Source organism: Cydia amplana, chromosome 17 (assembly GCF_948474715.1).
Source record: "Cydia amplana chromosome 17, ilCydAmpl1.1, whole genome shotgun sequence".
Taxonomy (NCBI): domain Eukaryota; kingdom Metazoa; phylum Arthropoda; class Insecta; order Lepidoptera; family Tortricidae; genus Cydia; species Cydia amplana.
In genome coordinates, this window is record NC_086085.1 from 10,176,454 (window position 1) to 10,193,187 (window position 16,734).

Consider the following 16,734-nt stretch of genomic DNA (forward strand, 5'->3'; position numbering starts at 1 on the left):
ACTCGGTCTAGAGGATTCCTAGTCTATGCTGCCAGGTGTCTGTATTTTCAAAAGTCAGACTTTGGATATTATTAAAATTGGCCGAATTTCAAAAGGCTTGTTATTTGGGTCGAGTCGCATAAGAAAAACCCAAGAAAAGCTACAAAAGTATTAATCAATTCCGCAGAGTTCCCGAAGCCATAAATCGCACGTCACTTGCCAACACCAGATCACTTCCGCTTATTACCGCTCCTATAAGTAAGTGTCTGTCAAAGTCAAAGTCAAAATATACTTTATTCATGTAGGCCTAGCAACAAGCACTTATGAATCGTAACATACTTATAAATTATCTTAAGCTAATTATCAGAGCAATTTATTGATGTTATTATTCCATAATAATATTGGATTATTATACAAATAAAATTTAACACAAATTTAAGAATTTATGGCACGAAACTCATTTCAGTTGCGTTTACATTTGTGACTTCTAAGCCCCCCTTAAAAGATTGTTCCTAGAAAACTTTAATACAGAAATAAAGGCCAACAACTGTAATTTAAAGAGCTAATCACTGCATAGTGTACCGTACCCTAACTGTAATAACAAACATTAACCTTTTCGACGCCGTGTCAAACACAAAAGCTGTCACTCAGACGCCACGTCATTGAAATGTCAAAACTGAAATTGAACTTTATGCATATGCACGTAGGTCTATGTTGCTCTGTGGTCTGTGACCGATTAATCGGTCTTTGGCGTTGAACCTACGGTGCGGATATATCGGTCATTGGCGTCCAAAAGGTTAACAAAAATAACAGTGTAACTGTGTAATTACAAACATCAACAAAAATATGGGTACCTAAATACTCTAAATAGGCTGTTGTAATATAAAATGGTACACTGTATGTACATAGTACAAGACCAATAAAAATAACATTGTATGGACCTGAATTGTTAAATTATGCTACTTGAGATTATTTCATATTGATTTCTTATTAAAGTACCTACCTACCCGATAAAAGTCCTAATTTTTACTTCAACTAAGCTCTTTCTATTGCTACAAAAACTAGGTATAAACGTTGTACTTGTATGCCTGCGGAGTCTAACAGCTAGTCCTTACCACTTTCTTGAGTCAACGTATTGACGGACGTGGTGGCTGGACCCGCGCCAGCGCTGTTGAAAGCTCTCACGCTCACGGAATACCTAAAACTATAAAAGTTGTACTTGTATGCATGCGGAGTCTAACAGCTAGTCTATGCTTACCACTTTCTTGAGTCAACGTATTGACGGACGCGGTGGCTGGACCAGCGCCAGCGCCGTTGAAAGCTCTCACGCTCACGGACTACCTAAAACTATAAACGTTGTACTTGTATCCATGCGGAGTCTAACAGCTAGTCTGTGCTTACCACTTTCTTGAGTCAACGTATTGACGGGCGCGGTAGCTGGGCCAGCGCCAGCGCTGTTAAAGGCTCTGACGCTCACGGAATACCTAAAACATATTAGCGATTTGTTTTTCTAAAAACAAAGTTCAAGGGTTATTATTAGACTGGAAAACTAAATAATGACGCTCTTCTCGTGTATAAAGGAGGTTGAAACCTATTTGTATCCATAGTTCTAATGGTTTTGTTTTATATTATAGCTGCCCAGAAGCCTATATCAAGAATTAGGCTTTGCATTACCTATATATCGTACTCTTTATTGTGAAAGAATAATATTGCATGTGTCTTGGCAATTTTTTATTCGTGGACGACTATAGAGGCTAAGTATACCTACTAAAAAAACATAACATATAGTTCGCCTCTAATACTATCAGACTTAAGAAATAACTTTCTTCATTATAATCATTATCGAGAGATTCGAGAGCAAGAAGAACAATTAAGGTTATCGGGTTATGACAATACGATAAGAATAAAGTGAGAAAATCTTGCACACGCACACAAAAAATTTCAAACCTAGATAAAAATAAGGTTTAAGAGAAAAAAATAACATATTTGAAAATTAAAAATTCAATGAGTTCACATTTGACTTTAATTTTCAAATATTAAAATACAGGTTATCTCAAATGGTCGCGAACTATTAGGTAATAAGTATAATGCATTTAGTTTAGTTTGTCTTTATATTCCACTAGACTCGCCGAGTCGAGTCGAAACACGTAGCCGCAGAAATTCGACTGACGAGCAATACGCGCGGAGAGTTGAATCGGCGTGCCGCGGCTATTCGTCAATGGACGCAGTTGCATAGAAAATATAGGGGGCGAATTATTGCGATTCGATTCGATTCGCCTCGGCGAGTCTAGTGGACGCCAGGCTTTAATTATTAAATGATCGAGTCAAGGCAAAAATTGTCTTTGGTAGGTAATATTTACCGAGTATAATGCTCCAGCCCCTCGATAGTGTATTTAGTGATCTGGCCCCGCACGGTAGCGAACTCCATCCCGACGTTGGCCCCTCCTGACAGCGTGCCGTCCGCGGAGGCCCACCACCACACGGAGTAGCCCAGGAGCTCGCCGTTCCACGAGGAAGACGGTGGTGGCTGTAACAATAGCTGGTACGTACTATACACATTAAGGACCCATTTAGACGGTGAGTTCGCATGCGAGTTTCATTACATTGCGTCGTTCGATCGGTCGGCTGAATTGATGTAACCTCAATGGTCCGCAATGTAACTAAAATCGTATACGAGTTCGCGCGCCGTCTAAATGAGCCAAGCCAGAGTTCAGACCTAACGTTATCAAACACATATTGGTGGTTGTCAAAGAGGTTGATTTCTATTTTAATATAATCTTTATTGCAGTAGGTAGCGGTTTACCGACGACGTAATTTTTTGGATAAAAACGAGACAAATTAACCAAATGCATAGCTCGCTACTGCCCTATTTGTGTATTCTATGTTTTTCAGGAGGCCTGTTTTTAATTTCTGTGAAATTTTCCAGAAGTTTTGAAGAGCTTTCCTAACATTTTGGAAACTTTCGGTATAATATCACACCTGTAGTGGTGCGGAGGTTTCACAAGATAAATAATTAGGTCATATAATTAATCCTATCTTTAATTTAACTATCCCTACTAATATCACAATTGCGAAAATAACTCTGTCTGTCTATATTACTTCTTCACGCTTCAACCAATTTTTTAAATGAAATTTAGTATCGAAATAGTTTAAGCCCCCCTTCCCTTCAGGGATAAGAAGGTTGGGTGGAATTTACTATATGGAAGTGGTATATATTTAGTACCTATATGAAAATAATAATTCTGCGCAGACGAAGTCTCGGACAGAATCTAGTAGTAAATAAGTATTTAAACCTTACCTGCCATGCTAGTTCAATAGTGGAAGCTCTCGGAGCCGAAGCCCGTAGACTCAGCGGCGCCCGCGCAGGCGGTTCATGCGACGTCAGAGCGAGCAGCGCTCTCGTGTGAGTCGACGCGAATTGAGCCGTCACCGTGCGAGCTCGGACCAGGTAGGCTGTGGCTGGCTCGAGGCCGGATATCGTGGCGCCTTCGGTTCTGTTGTGAAGGTTAGTTTATTGAATATACCTTGTACACAATGACTAGAAATGTATTAACCACACGCAAGTAGGATATCAGTGATATCACACAAGGTGTTAAGATAATGATAACTCCAACTGAGATAGGCTGTTAAGTGTTAACTTAACAGCCTATCTCAGTTGGAGTTATCATTATCTTCCAAGTTCGACTTAACCCTTAATAGGGCGTTTTTTTTTGTTGTCCCCTACTCTTTTTTTCAAATTTGGGATTTTTTAAGTTATTTCTACTCAGAATCACGAGCTCTTTCTATCCTAATAGGAGAAAAAAAGTGTCCCAAATTTTCCATACATTTTTCGATCTTTCCATTACGCTACCGCCTTATACAAAGTCTATGAAAAATGGTGACGGAATGGAAATAGAAACCCTTGGACACTTTTTTCTCCTATTAGGATAGAAAGAGCTCGTGATTCTGAGTAGAAATAACATAAAAAATCCCAAAATTGAAAAAAAAGTGTAGGGGACAACAACAAAAAAAACGCCCAATAAGGCAGAAGGATGTCAGAAATTACGCAAAATTAAACTCCACCATTTTAAAATAAAGTCTAAATCTTGGCGGTAAATACATACTCGTACATACTTTTTCGTTATTAGGGCGGTTAACGTTGGCTCTGAATTGAGTTCGGGACCTTGATACATCCCCCGTATAGCATTGAATAATTCAACGTACTCCGAGTAACTGTCCAAGTTATGTGCCGAAACCGACACATTGTGCGTATCCGCGTCTCTCCAAGTATCCGAGCTGGTTGAGTCGTGTTTCCGATACTGCACCACGTAGCCCAGGACGGGCGAGTTGCCGTCGTAAGGGCGCCGCCATTGCAGACGGACCGATCTCGATGTGGTCTCTAAGACTCTGAAGTTTGACGGTGGCTCCGGAGGTTCTAAGGAAACGTAAATACACACCAAAAATAAATACTTGCTAGGTATCATCTCTTTTATGCCAAGTTGCGTCTTACTTATCGAACGAGCGAGCGAAGCGAAGTGAAGTTCTTACATTCAACTTGGAGCACACGGCTGGCTAGGGGCACGTCCCGGCATTTCGATGTTTTTAAACTGAACTATCAGAGGATAGTTTGATACACAATAACTTAAGTAAATTTGTTCTAATTTAAATGAAATTGGGTAAACGTGTAGTTGAGGGCATTATATTATAGTCATTAAATTATGAGCAGGCTCGATCAAGGGGTTATTGAGCTAGAAGAGCTTAGAAGGCTAAAAAGCTATTTGTGAGGGGTCTTGCTATTCTGGTCATCTTTTTTGCAAGAAAGTATGGTCGAGTTTGGTATCAAATGAAAGTACTCGGCTTAAACATTTATAATATTGTTTTAATTTACAATTTTAAAATAATGATTTAACATTTTGACGAACCGCGAGTTCTTAGTTCGGGGCGAACTACTAGTAATAATAGGGTTGTAATAGGGTCAGCTACTTACCTTGCACTGCAAGATGAACGAAGTGGTCGGACCGGCCATAAGGATTGGTCGCCTGACACCGATAGACGCCGGAGTCTCTTCTGTCAGCCCGCTCCACTACTAATTCACTCCGCAGACCTTCTGCGCTCCGGGTTTCTGATATGCTCATTCTAAAAATATGTTTCAGTAAGATATACAAAAATATGGGTCAAAAAATTAATGTAATGTAATACGTACGCTTTGTTTACACTGTACATTTCTAATAAAATAGTTCGACAAAGCAAATGTAACTTTTTTAGGATTAGTACAGTAGAATTGAAAGAGACAGATACTTTGAGTATCACATTGTCACGTAGACAAATATTATGTGACCATCGCATAAAGCTAAACAATTCTACACTAAGTGATAGTGGAATGATCGGCAAATAAAACAACTACTAGTAAAATTACGCTTTTATGATAAACCAAGTCCGTCTTTGCAGCTGCAATTCTTTTTTATGACTATCTTTATGTAAGACGTAAATTGCCTTTGTCCGTTTTCCCGGTTCAGGAACGGAAAAACATCGGATAGGGTATTTTTATGACAACACACACTAGCCTTTCGGCGCGCGGGTAGTTATGTTAGACTGATTTTATAGGACACGGTGGACTCAGCAGGAAGAGCATTGCGCAGCGTTAATATAAGTAATATCGCTATGTACCTGTCTATATGGAAATCTTTCAGCTCCTTATAAATATAGATAGACAATTAGACAGTCTTACAGAGCTTTAACATAGTGTGAACCGTAGCAGTTTTTTGTTTAAAATTAGTTTTTAATTTAAGATCCATGTTTATACTAATTCCGTACCTATAATCAGAATTAGGCAGTGCCCGTCCAGAGTGACTCCACGACGTAGAAAGCGGACTGTCTCCACGGGCTACACACGCCAGCCTCACCGTGTCGCCAAGCTTTGCAGTCACATTCACCGAGGGCGTCTCGAATCTTGCCGGTTCTATAAACATTTTGTTTTAATTTTTGCTTAGGTATATAGTGACACCACAAATATTAATAGCTGTAGCTGTTCTTACCGTTAACGTGTATGGTGAGTGTTTTGGACAGCGCGGGTGCGACGCCGTTGTCGGCCCGACACCGATATTTGCCGGAGTGTTCGGCGCGCGCCGATTCTAGTCTTAGAGACCCGTTGTTAAGTACCGCAGGCTCCGAGACGGCTCCTAACGTAGTTTCGGCACTACCTGTTAACAAATAATTCCTTCATAAGTTACTCTAACTATGGATACGTAGGTAAATAGATATTCATATCCCAGACCACATTTCAGAGATAATGATGTGATCAAGACCAATACATTAAAAATCTTTAAATAAAATAAAAAAAATTTGATGGTGGTTGTGAGGAGTGGTTTAATTTGCCTGTCGCGATTGGAACTTTGATCGATGTCAGCGCCGAAGTAAAAATGCTTAGACGGGAATAAATTAACACATCCATGACTAGCACTGTATATACATATACATATAAAAAAATTACACAAAAAGATGAACTATGAATATAAAACCTAACACACGGGAATAACTACTACCTACTTAAATTAAAACTTACCAGAGAACTTGGTCCAATAAATAGCCGGTGAAGGATGCCCCCGGGCCTCGCAACTCACGGTTAGCGACCCGTTGAGCAGCACCGCCGTGTCCGAAGGCTCGATTTGCCAATACGGAGGCACTGAAACAGAACTAACGCGTGAACTCACCGAAATAGAAAAAATAAACTTCACTCCAAATAGAACAGGAATCGAATACCTTTGATAGCTAATTCCGCAGACGTATTAGCTTTGCCGGCTGTGTTGGTGACGACACATGTGTAGATTCCGCTATGGGCTGCAGTGAGACTTTTGAATAGCAACATGCTGTAAAATTCAGCACCTCGTTCATCAACCTAAAATGTAATAAACAGTTAGAATTTAAACTCAACTTTAATGATACTAGCATAAGTTTCAAAATTACCTGTAGTGCGCTAGGAATGTTAATTTGATCTTTAAGCCACGAGAAATAGACGGGCATGTCACCAGAGGTGACAGTGCAGGTGAGTTGCGCTCGGTCGCCGGCTCTTAAGCCAGGTGGAAATACGATTGGCGAGAGCACGGGCGGAGAGACCACCGTTATTTGCACCTGGAAAAACGTAACTTTTAACACATTTCACACCCAGGCTTTGCAAAGTACGAACGTGAACGTACTTACAGTGATTTGTGTGCCCCCGCTAACGCCTGATAGCGATAGTAATTTTAACGTACTATGGTTGTGCAAATTTGATTTCATTTCCGAGTTTTAATGTGATGTTAGCTTGAAATAGCTTCTAGCAGTGACATATGATTGTTTATTTTTCTTGGAAATTAAGTATTCTAAGCAATCTAAACGTTGTACAAGTAGTTGTACAACGTTTAGACTTTGCGCGACATTTATTCAGTAAATAGTTATATAGAAAGTGTTATGTTATACAGATAGAGCTAAACTTTTAAACAATTTTTATTTCAACTCTTTTTAAAGCCAGGACCAACAAATAGTATGATAATTTTACTATGCATACATTGATACCAGATCTCATGCATTTTTATTCCACGTATTTTTGCACCCGGCTGAAAATCTGAATCCTATCGGATAACGTTCTATAGCATTTTATAGAATATTTTGTAGCGAGAACAGAGATGAAAGCTAAACCCACAAAATCGTATATTGATACTTTTAGTCTGCTTTATATTGACGTACTTATTAAAGCTATTGTTATTTCTATTTACTAAAAACTCCTTTGTACAGGTGAGCACATTTATTTCTACAAAATACGTTTCTTTAGAAATTGTACACAGCCACTACAAAGTAACGCAATACCCACCGTAAGAGAATATTTCTAAGCGAATAATAAGAAGTAGCCTTTCAAGTCTTAAGGTTATTTGAAATTCTGAGCATATTGAAACAATGAATAAAATATACCTCTCGCCGAGCTAGTTCCCCGCCAGGTGTCAGGACGGAGCAGACCCACCCGCCCTGGTCTCTATTTCGATCTACATTGCTTATGGTGAGTTGACCGTCGATTTGCTGATATCTGGGATCGTTGCCAGTTCCTCCGTCCCATTTTACTGAACTATAAAAATATAAAGCAGTTTTTTATTACTTCATTTTATCTGTATTGTATCTTACGTACACTGTTTAAACAAAAACCGTGGTTTCGGGGCCTGAGGAAGCGTAAGGGTATAGGCGGTGGTAGGGTTTCTGTCGCAGGGGCGTCGGAGGCAAGCGGGATAACATTTCGCTTCCTCGGACTTCGTGTTGAAACTGTTACTTTAATTGTGTTATGAGTTTTATTAGACACAAGCGACCCGCCCCGGCTTCGCACAGGAAGTTCAAAGAATTTACACAAAAACTTTACAAATTATACACCAAAACCTTCCTCAAGAATCACTCTAGTCTACCGCATGAAAATCCGTACAGTAGTTTTTGAGTTTATCGCGAACATACAGATAGACAGACGCGGCAGGGGACTTTGTTTTATAATATGTATTGATGATGTTCATTTACGGTGGCCTCCTTAAATGTGATTCCTCAAGAGCTGGGTCAATTTTTATTGAGACCTATTCAAATGCTCTTCTGTAAAGAGTTGAGCGTGTTTTAGGGAATGGGCGAAAATTTCATTTAATAGATATTTGTGCGGTTTACTTACTCAATTGGGAATCCGTAGTATGGACACCACACTGTTGTGTCTGAACCAGCTACTGCTTTCACAGGACTCATTGATCGAATATATGGAGGCCCTAAAAGAAATTGTGACTTTAATATACAGGATGCTTCCTGTAACAGGAGCAATAAATTAAACTAAAGGCTATACTCCTGAAACTGACCAACATTTGTTCAGCAACTTTTGAAAATAACTCATGTTTTGATTTTTATTACACTTTAAAGTTTATTCTAAGACGCAATGTATTGCAAATTTTGTTATGTTTAAAGCGTGACAAGCAACGTCAAACATACTGATGTCAGCGTACATTGAAGGCAATATTTATTTTGTATGAAAAAGATGAAGTCTAAAGGATTCATAACTTTTAAAAGTTGCTGAACAAATGTTGGTCAGTTTGAGGAGTACAGCCTTTAGTTTAATTTATTGCTCCTGATACAGGAAGCACCCTGTATAAGTATTTCTAAATGCTTTATTTTATTCCTTATTTATTTTATTATTAAGCCGTCTAAGTAACAGGATTGGGGACTATTGCGAGTGCGAGATCTTCCCGCAAAGCTTCATTCGTGGCATAAGCTTATCGGTACAATTTGGCTAATTTATGCTAAGCTCGCTTCTCCTAATGTGACTAAACGTGTGAAATCTCAGTCAAGACGAGCTTTAGTGTCTACCGTAATGTCAGAGTATATTATATAGAGCAGTTAAACTTTATATAAACGTTTTGAACAATGGTACATGCTCAAGTATCGTTCAGAAAACAACTGATTAACAGTTATTGTGTCCGAGAACTCTAAAATTATAAAAAAAATATGTGTCCTGCACTAATTTCTACATAGTTAATAAACAGGGATATTTAAATAGACAAATATTAAATAATGTAAATGGGTAAGAGTGTAGATAGTACAATAGTGATACGGACTCTTAACCTTTTCGACGCCGTGTCAAACACAAAAGCTGTCTCTCAGACGCCACGTCACCGAAGTGTCAAAACTGAAATTGAACTTTATGTATGTGCACCTAGGTCTATGTTGCTCTGTGGTCTATGACCGAATAATACGTCTTTGGCATTGGACCTGCGGTGCGTATATATATCGGTCATGGCGTCCAAAAGGTTAATTAGATACTTGCCATAGACGTTAAGCCTGGCAGCGTGAGCGACAGAGCCGTGGGCGTTGCTGGCGCGACACTCGTATCTTCCGCCATGTTCAACCTTCGCACTACTCAACGACAGCGTAGACAAGACGTAGTTACCACCAGGCCCCATCCCCGCCGGCCCGCTGTCTCTTCCCTCGGTTATCACCGCCCTAAACATAAAAATAATCGCAAATATACTTCGACCACTCCACTAGCCTTTCAGCAGGCTATAACCTTATTTATTGCACATAACGCGTAGTGCTTGCGTTGTTTTGTACATCAATACCAAACGATCCGAGTAAGGGCCGATAGCCGGAGGTTATACGCTTCCCACGATGTAATAAATGTCGTCGCCATACTTAAAAGGGTCTCATTGAGATAAACTGGATGGGAGATTTTCTTTTTTTTTTATCTGATATGATTGAAATAATAAGACAGCAAAAGATATAACATCATTTTAAGTACGTTCTAATATGATTTGTTCTAACTTTGACATGTTCAGGAAAAATTTAAAAGTTATATCTGCGAAACGTCTGAATATTTTTTAGTAGGAAGTATTAGGTAGGTATATTACATTTTTACTTACCGAACATAATAAAATGAGATTAGTGCGGCCAAGCCAACGAAATTTACCAACTGTGCCATTAATTATTTTAAAGTGAATTATTTATACAAAACTGATGGGGCAGCACCCATGCATGATTTTTTACAATTTAAAAACATAACATCTTGCGACCTTCACCAAGGAGGAGTTTTGGACGAAGGGTGTCAAGTTTCAGCGGTTCCGCGGCCGGCTCCCTGACACTGCGGGGTTGCGTATTGCATCGCAATCATAATGTGATTTTTAGTGTTTAGTTTATATTTTTACGCCACTAGTTGCCTGAAATAAAGATTTCATTCATTCTTTCATAGGCACTCGTATTACTGACCCATGGTGCGGCGGTATTGGTTGCGAGTCGAGCGTCCATTTGAATCGAGGCGGCGGCTCGCCCACCGCCGAGCATTTCAGAGCCACCTGCGCTCCCGGTTGCACCGCTTGCTCGATAAACGTGTACACCAGCTCGGGTCGAGAGTCTGCACACACAAACATCATATCAACTATAGGATATTGGCTAGTTATATTATTGGCAAGCTGCGAAGTCGGTGGAGGGGGAAGTGGCGCAGATCGTCACAAACACAGGTAATCTTATGGAATGTCCGCCATTAGTACTAGCGGCAGCCGCTTGAACTAATTTTACTCCATAAGATTTAACGTAGAAAGTCTGCCAAAATGAGGGCAGCACCAGTCGTGCACCTAGCGAATATGCGAAGTACGTGTGGGGGGATAATAACGATGACTACTTACGGCGTGGGAAGAAAGACTTTAATGGGACGACATGTTTGTACTATTTGAAAACTATCAACTGACAGATATGTAAGTAATGATTAATGATTCCCACAGTTATTATACAGAACAAAGGAGAAAACTCGCGATCGAAACAACAATTTAGTTGGGGAATGCGACCGCTTATTTCAGTTGCATCTCGTGAGCTGTTGTATTATAAAATGGTGTAGTGTCGTTACAAAGTGTGACGATGTCATCATTAATGTCAAATTTCTGTGAAAATATGATTAATAACGAACACTCCCTCACTTTATTTGTTAAAGTTGGTGCAAAGTTAGCTTAGATGGATTTTAGGGTGCAATTCAGTAAAAATTGCACCTATGTGTGGTGACCTCGCGTTTTTCGTAAACACTTCCTGATGCAATGTACACCGACACAATATACAAACACACATCTAACGATAACAACCATGTTAAAAGTTTATCGATGTAATAAATCTTATTTTATTACTAGTTGCACTCCCACTCACCCGGCGAACGTTTTATCCTTTTCCTCTTCAACGGACGCCAGGCCCGTTCCGTTAATGAGCACCATGTTACTGGAAATGTAAACGTCCTTATGTAAACATGATTATTAACACGCATTACGCTTTTACGATCGCGTCATCGGCAATAAAATTACCCACAGACAACGTAGCGTAAATGTAATAAGGGCCTGTTGAAAAATTCACTCAGCTTTCCGTTTTACTATCCACATTCGTTCAGAATTTATAACCTCGTAAATCGTAAAACCGGCAGAAAATTTACAGCTATGTAGAATCCTGAATTGCCGAGATAAACCGAAGCCCCGATAGCTTTGGCTTATCTTTGCCGTAAACAACGGATGCCTATAACGTATTTAAATCGTTTGTTTTCACGATTTTATTGTAACTGTTTGTGAAAGTAATAAAATAAATAAACACACGCATTTATTTTATCTCCAGTAATCTGTTTTAGAAATAAATTCCAGTGATCGCTAAGTCAACAGCAGCGCACATATCAAGAGTCAGGCCGGCTGGACAGAACTATCCTTCAAAGCGATGATAAAATAGCTTGTACACAAAACGAACATTGTGACGAGCGAAAAAACCATCTACCCCCCGACATCCCCACCGCCCGCCCCCACAAAGATGGATGCCAACGCGAGAAATATCCGGGGAACTATTCCAATTTGGAAAGTTTCCTTCTGGTGAAGCAACCGCACTTGGTTGCCCCCAAATATAGTCGAAAAATTTCATCGGGAATCCCTTGAGGTCATCATATTTTACGGGTTTAGATTAAACATTCAAACTAACATTTGACGAGCATTTGATCTGTATAAACTGAGTATGTAAACAGACACGAAATTCCGATTCAGATTCAACAATTTGGTATAGTTTTGATCTTATTTTGATACGACCTTGAAAATCGGTCACGCTGTTTAGTGCATACGAAATGAACTGAAATTCGTGCGTAAGATGTGCGCTAATCACCAAGCCGATTGTCAAGGTCGTATTAAAACCAGTTGAAAACCATAACAAGTTGTTAAATCTGAATCGGGCTCCGACTGTACCTTAAAATTCCGGGAAAGGTCATCTGACACAGTAGGTCACAGAGATCACGTAGCTAGGCACCAACTTTACTAGTCAAACACAAATCACACATTCGGCGAGATCAAGCCCGTTTTGTGTTTGTACTCATCTGCCATCTGGTTCCGTTGCTTCTCGTTTTGATAGATTAGTAGACCGCGGTGGCATGTTAGTAATCTAGGCAGCGACGTTTCCACGTGTCGAGGACATACTCGTAGAAAACGTGTAACATATGCTTGAATGGGCGATACATTTCCTTTCAGAAATGGTAGACGTTTTCACGGTTCGCTTGCTAAAGATTTCTTACGACTCGTACGACTTCTGGTTTGTACTGTACATTTTTATATGTTTGTAAATATGAAAGTTCTGGAGTGGAAAACCGGTCGCAATATAATTTTTAACATACATAATATGAATTTCCTAGCATAATGGTCATAGTCTCATAAATTGTCTTCAGAACAGAAGCACCATCATAAATCGCCAGGTGTTTTAGAATACTTAAATTTTGATAGATTAATTACTAGACCGTAGCATCATTATAACTCTAAAATATTGTTATTGATATTCTAACTAAGCGTTTCTTTCTCGCACCATAAGTAGGTATACGTACTTTCACGAGCGGATAGCACGGGCGAGTGAAGTAAAAATGAAGTGATTTACCTACGTAAATTTGTAGGTAAATTTGTAATTTAAATTTGTAAATTAGATTACGCATCATATAAACTACCTAATGTTCTAAAATTTATCGACAATTTCAAATGGCGTGTGACTTTGAAACCTATTCAGATGATAAGTACATATCAATGATTTTAATCTCAAGTGTTCAGTGTCCGCACCTCATTACAATGAGTGTAGCGCACTGAGACTGAAATGAAATTGATATCATTAAAATTAATTGGCTATCATATTTCACAAATCTGAATAGAGCTGCCGGTAGACATCATAGGTGCATGATGTGTAATACGATGGTCCAATTAAATCCAGTTCGTTTCAATTTCGGTAATTGGTTTCCTATGAATTTGATTTGATCTGACGTTAACGAAATACATTTCCGAAATGGAACGTTAATTTTGATTCGGTATTACTTATTAATTTCTCTTTTATGCATTGGTATTAAATGAATTCTCTGAATTTACACAGTAATTGGATTTTTTACACATCGATAAAATCTTTTGTGATATTTATTCTGCATAAGGGACTAAGTAACTTGTCCACCGATAATGATAAAAGTTTTTGTACTCTAGTACTTTTTATTCCATGTATAACAATGCCTCGTTCCATTAAGGTATTCTTCCTTTTTCTTACAAGTATAATACTCTTACAAGTACATAGTCAGAGTACTGTGAAATTATCACTCTCCACAGTTGACACCCGCGACTTACCCGCTTATGTGTGAAGAGTAAACTTAATAAGTAAGCGCTGCCACGCACCAATTTTCTCTGAGCCGACTATCCGCAGTCCTTATTTTTCTTTCTGAGTGAGTACGGAATTTATGAGAGACCCCAAAGTAATAAAATACCTTGTGAGAAAATGAAGGAGCAAATCGCAATATATTTGTTTCTTCGTGGCTTACGGGAAAATGTCTTTAGTATCCGCACCTAAAACACTATATATCTCCTTATAGTGTTATGCAATTCATTATGTGCCCCGGCCACTACCTATTCGTTTTGTCCGAAGGAAGAAAGATACATTTGAATTAAGAAAGCTTTTTTTTCCGGAATACATTTGTTGTATAGTAACAACCTTGAGGATGGGTAACTAAAAATCTTATGACAATGCAGTGTTGATGTGTGATCATGAGCCATATTCAAAATTTAATAACAGGTCATGAATTTTATCTGGATTTGTTATAGATTTATGATCTGCCAGCAGTTCTGCCAGTGTCAAAAGTGACTTCAACCAAAATCGGCACTTGACAGATCACCGCCATTACAAATTCAGCTCAAATTCATAGCATGTTATTACAATCAGAATACGCCTCTCGGTATAGATAAAACTTTGTAATTAAACATCTGTATGTCTTGATATTGATTAGTTATTGATAAACTTGTATTTTATCCACTTTTATTACTGCTATTTGGATATCAAAAACAAGCACAAATTCCGTTTCTGCAGTGCTGCAACATCAGCATACTCGTAACAGCCTTTTTCCGCACTAATATGCCTACAGCATTGCAGAAATAAGATTTGGTATCCAATAATAGTGTAATATTCCGCGGCGCTGGAATCAGCCTGTCACAGATATAGAGCGCGTGGATGTCGCAAGTGCACGATTATAGGTACTTGTCAGTTGACGCAAAGATTAAGCAGTACATTGTGACTTTGACATTGCGAAGTCACATTTCAAACACAGTGACGAAGACAGATATAATTTGATGCACAAAAACTAAGCACTTATATTTTCGTGTATGTTTTTCTATTAAGTAAGAATAAATAATAACTGAAAAATATGACAAGCCACAAGACAAAAACGATAAGACTCTTAATGTTTATTTTTTTTTTGTTTTGTTAAAGGTTTACTATTTAAGAAATAGGAAAATTTCATTACCTTCTGTATTTTTTAAAAGAAATAAGTAATGTACCTACTCTATGTAATTTGTATGTATTATTAATTTATTAACTTGCTTACTAATGTACCTATTTAATAAGTTAGGTTTGCACACTTAGCAAGGACAGAAATATATATTTTTAATCTAATAGTATCAGGAGTATCGAATGAATGCCTTATAGAAGCTTAGTACAAAATAAACATGAACTTTGGCTCCCTTTCGGTACGGAACCCTAAAAAATATTAAATTAAAATTATTTTCATTCATGAGTTTACTCTAGGGATTAATGGGGCTTATGTTTTCAAGGGACTGAAAGGCGGACCGAGGAAAAACCCTTTTGTTGCACATTCTATTCAAAGGCACATCCATGTTCTTCGCTAACCCGTTTATATTTATAGCCCGTCTTATTATGAACCGCAATGTATATTCCACTTACTAAATTCACAATATCTTAACTTACTTTACTTCTACCACTGGAAAAACGACCGTAGACTCAAGATCGTAAAGTTTAAGTTTCTTTATTTTATTTTAAAACACAAGAGGTGAAGAAACACGTAGTTATATTTTAAGCTCGGCCAGACTTTTGTTACGAATAGGCTGAACAAGATTCATAATTATATTATAGCTCTTTTTAATGAAAATAAGTTTATTAGAGAGAGACTTCACTGTTTCATTTCGTAGGCTTTAATTTTCTATGTCTGCGTGGTGAAATTAACTTACCTTAGTAGTTAATAGAAGCTAAGATTAAGTATAAATCAAAACGCTTGCTTAAATGAAATACAGATGTCATTTATGAAACAAAATTTGTAGAAATAAGGTGCTTATAACGGTTTAGTTATTTTTAGATTTAGTTTTTAAGTTTTATAGGTAAGTTATTTCAGTGTGTTTAATTTATAGGTATATTAAGTTTGTAAGTAATGTTTGAATAAATACTTTTTGAGACCTCATTATAATATTTTACGAAGTAAGTACGCTTGAGAATGTACAAGATAAAATTGTATGCCAGACAATTATACAAACATTCATAATCGTATATTATCTTTGATTTCTGTTTTCAACTGTCTATACTTCGTTTTTGTTAGCATTACAAATAAGGTAAACAATCTTGATGTGTCTTTTAATTGAAAAACACATTTTAAAAATAAGTTACGGTAAATATGTAACAATTATGAATCTAATACGATCTTTTATAGTCTTCTGCTTTCATAAGTAATAGTTATTGATTTTTAAAAAGTGTTTTTCAATTAAAAGACAAGTCAAAATCGCTTACCTTCTTTCAAGTTCTTTCTAATGCTGAAAAAAATGAACTATAATGTTCATAAAGTATATTTATCATTAAGACAAAATACAATATTATTAAATATCTGGTAGGTATCATTTTGTTTTCTCGTAATAATATCCGGAGCCAGGGAACCTTACAAGGATACATACTCAAGTTAATGGAAAAATAAACGATCTCTAGAAATCCGCATTTTTTGCA

The 16,734-nt window shown here is 37.9% G+C and overlaps 1 protein-coding gene across 1 annotated transcript in view; it reads right to left on the reverse strand.

Moving 5' to 3' along the window:
• Positions 1-16,734, reverse strand: part of LOC134656158 (cell adhesion molecule Dscam2-like) — a 100,366-nt gene that overhangs the window by 14,145 nt on the left and 69,487 nt on the right. The window contains exons 9-23 of the mRNA XM_063511682.1: positions 11,629-11,697; positions 10,705-10,849; positions 9,770-9,945; positions 8,630-8,720; positions 7,903-8,053; positions 6,922-7,086; positions 6,718-6,853; positions 6,521-6,640; positions 5,994-6,158; positions 5,773-5,917; positions 4,946-5,094; positions 4,183-4,393; positions 3,278-3,473; positions 2,340-2,506; positions 1,381-1,463 (exon numbers count right to left, since the gene is read on the reverse strand). Of these exons, the coding sequence (XP_063367752.1) occupies positions 1,381-1,463; positions 2,340-2,506; positions 3,278-3,473; positions 4,183-4,393; positions 4,946-5,094; positions 5,773-5,917; positions 5,994-6,158; positions 6,521-6,640; positions 6,718-6,853; positions 6,922-7,086; positions 7,903-8,053; positions 8,630-8,720; positions 9,770-9,945; positions 10,705-10,849; positions 11,629-11,697 (2,169 nt within the window). The remainder of the gene's footprint in view (positions 1-1,380; positions 1,464-2,339; positions 2,507-3,277; positions 3,474-4,182; positions 4,394-4,945; positions 5,095-5,772; positions 5,918-5,993; positions 6,159-6,520; positions 6,641-6,717; positions 6,854-6,921; positions 7,087-7,902; positions 8,054-8,629; positions 8,721-9,769; positions 9,946-10,704; positions 10,850-11,628; positions 11,698-16,734) is intronic.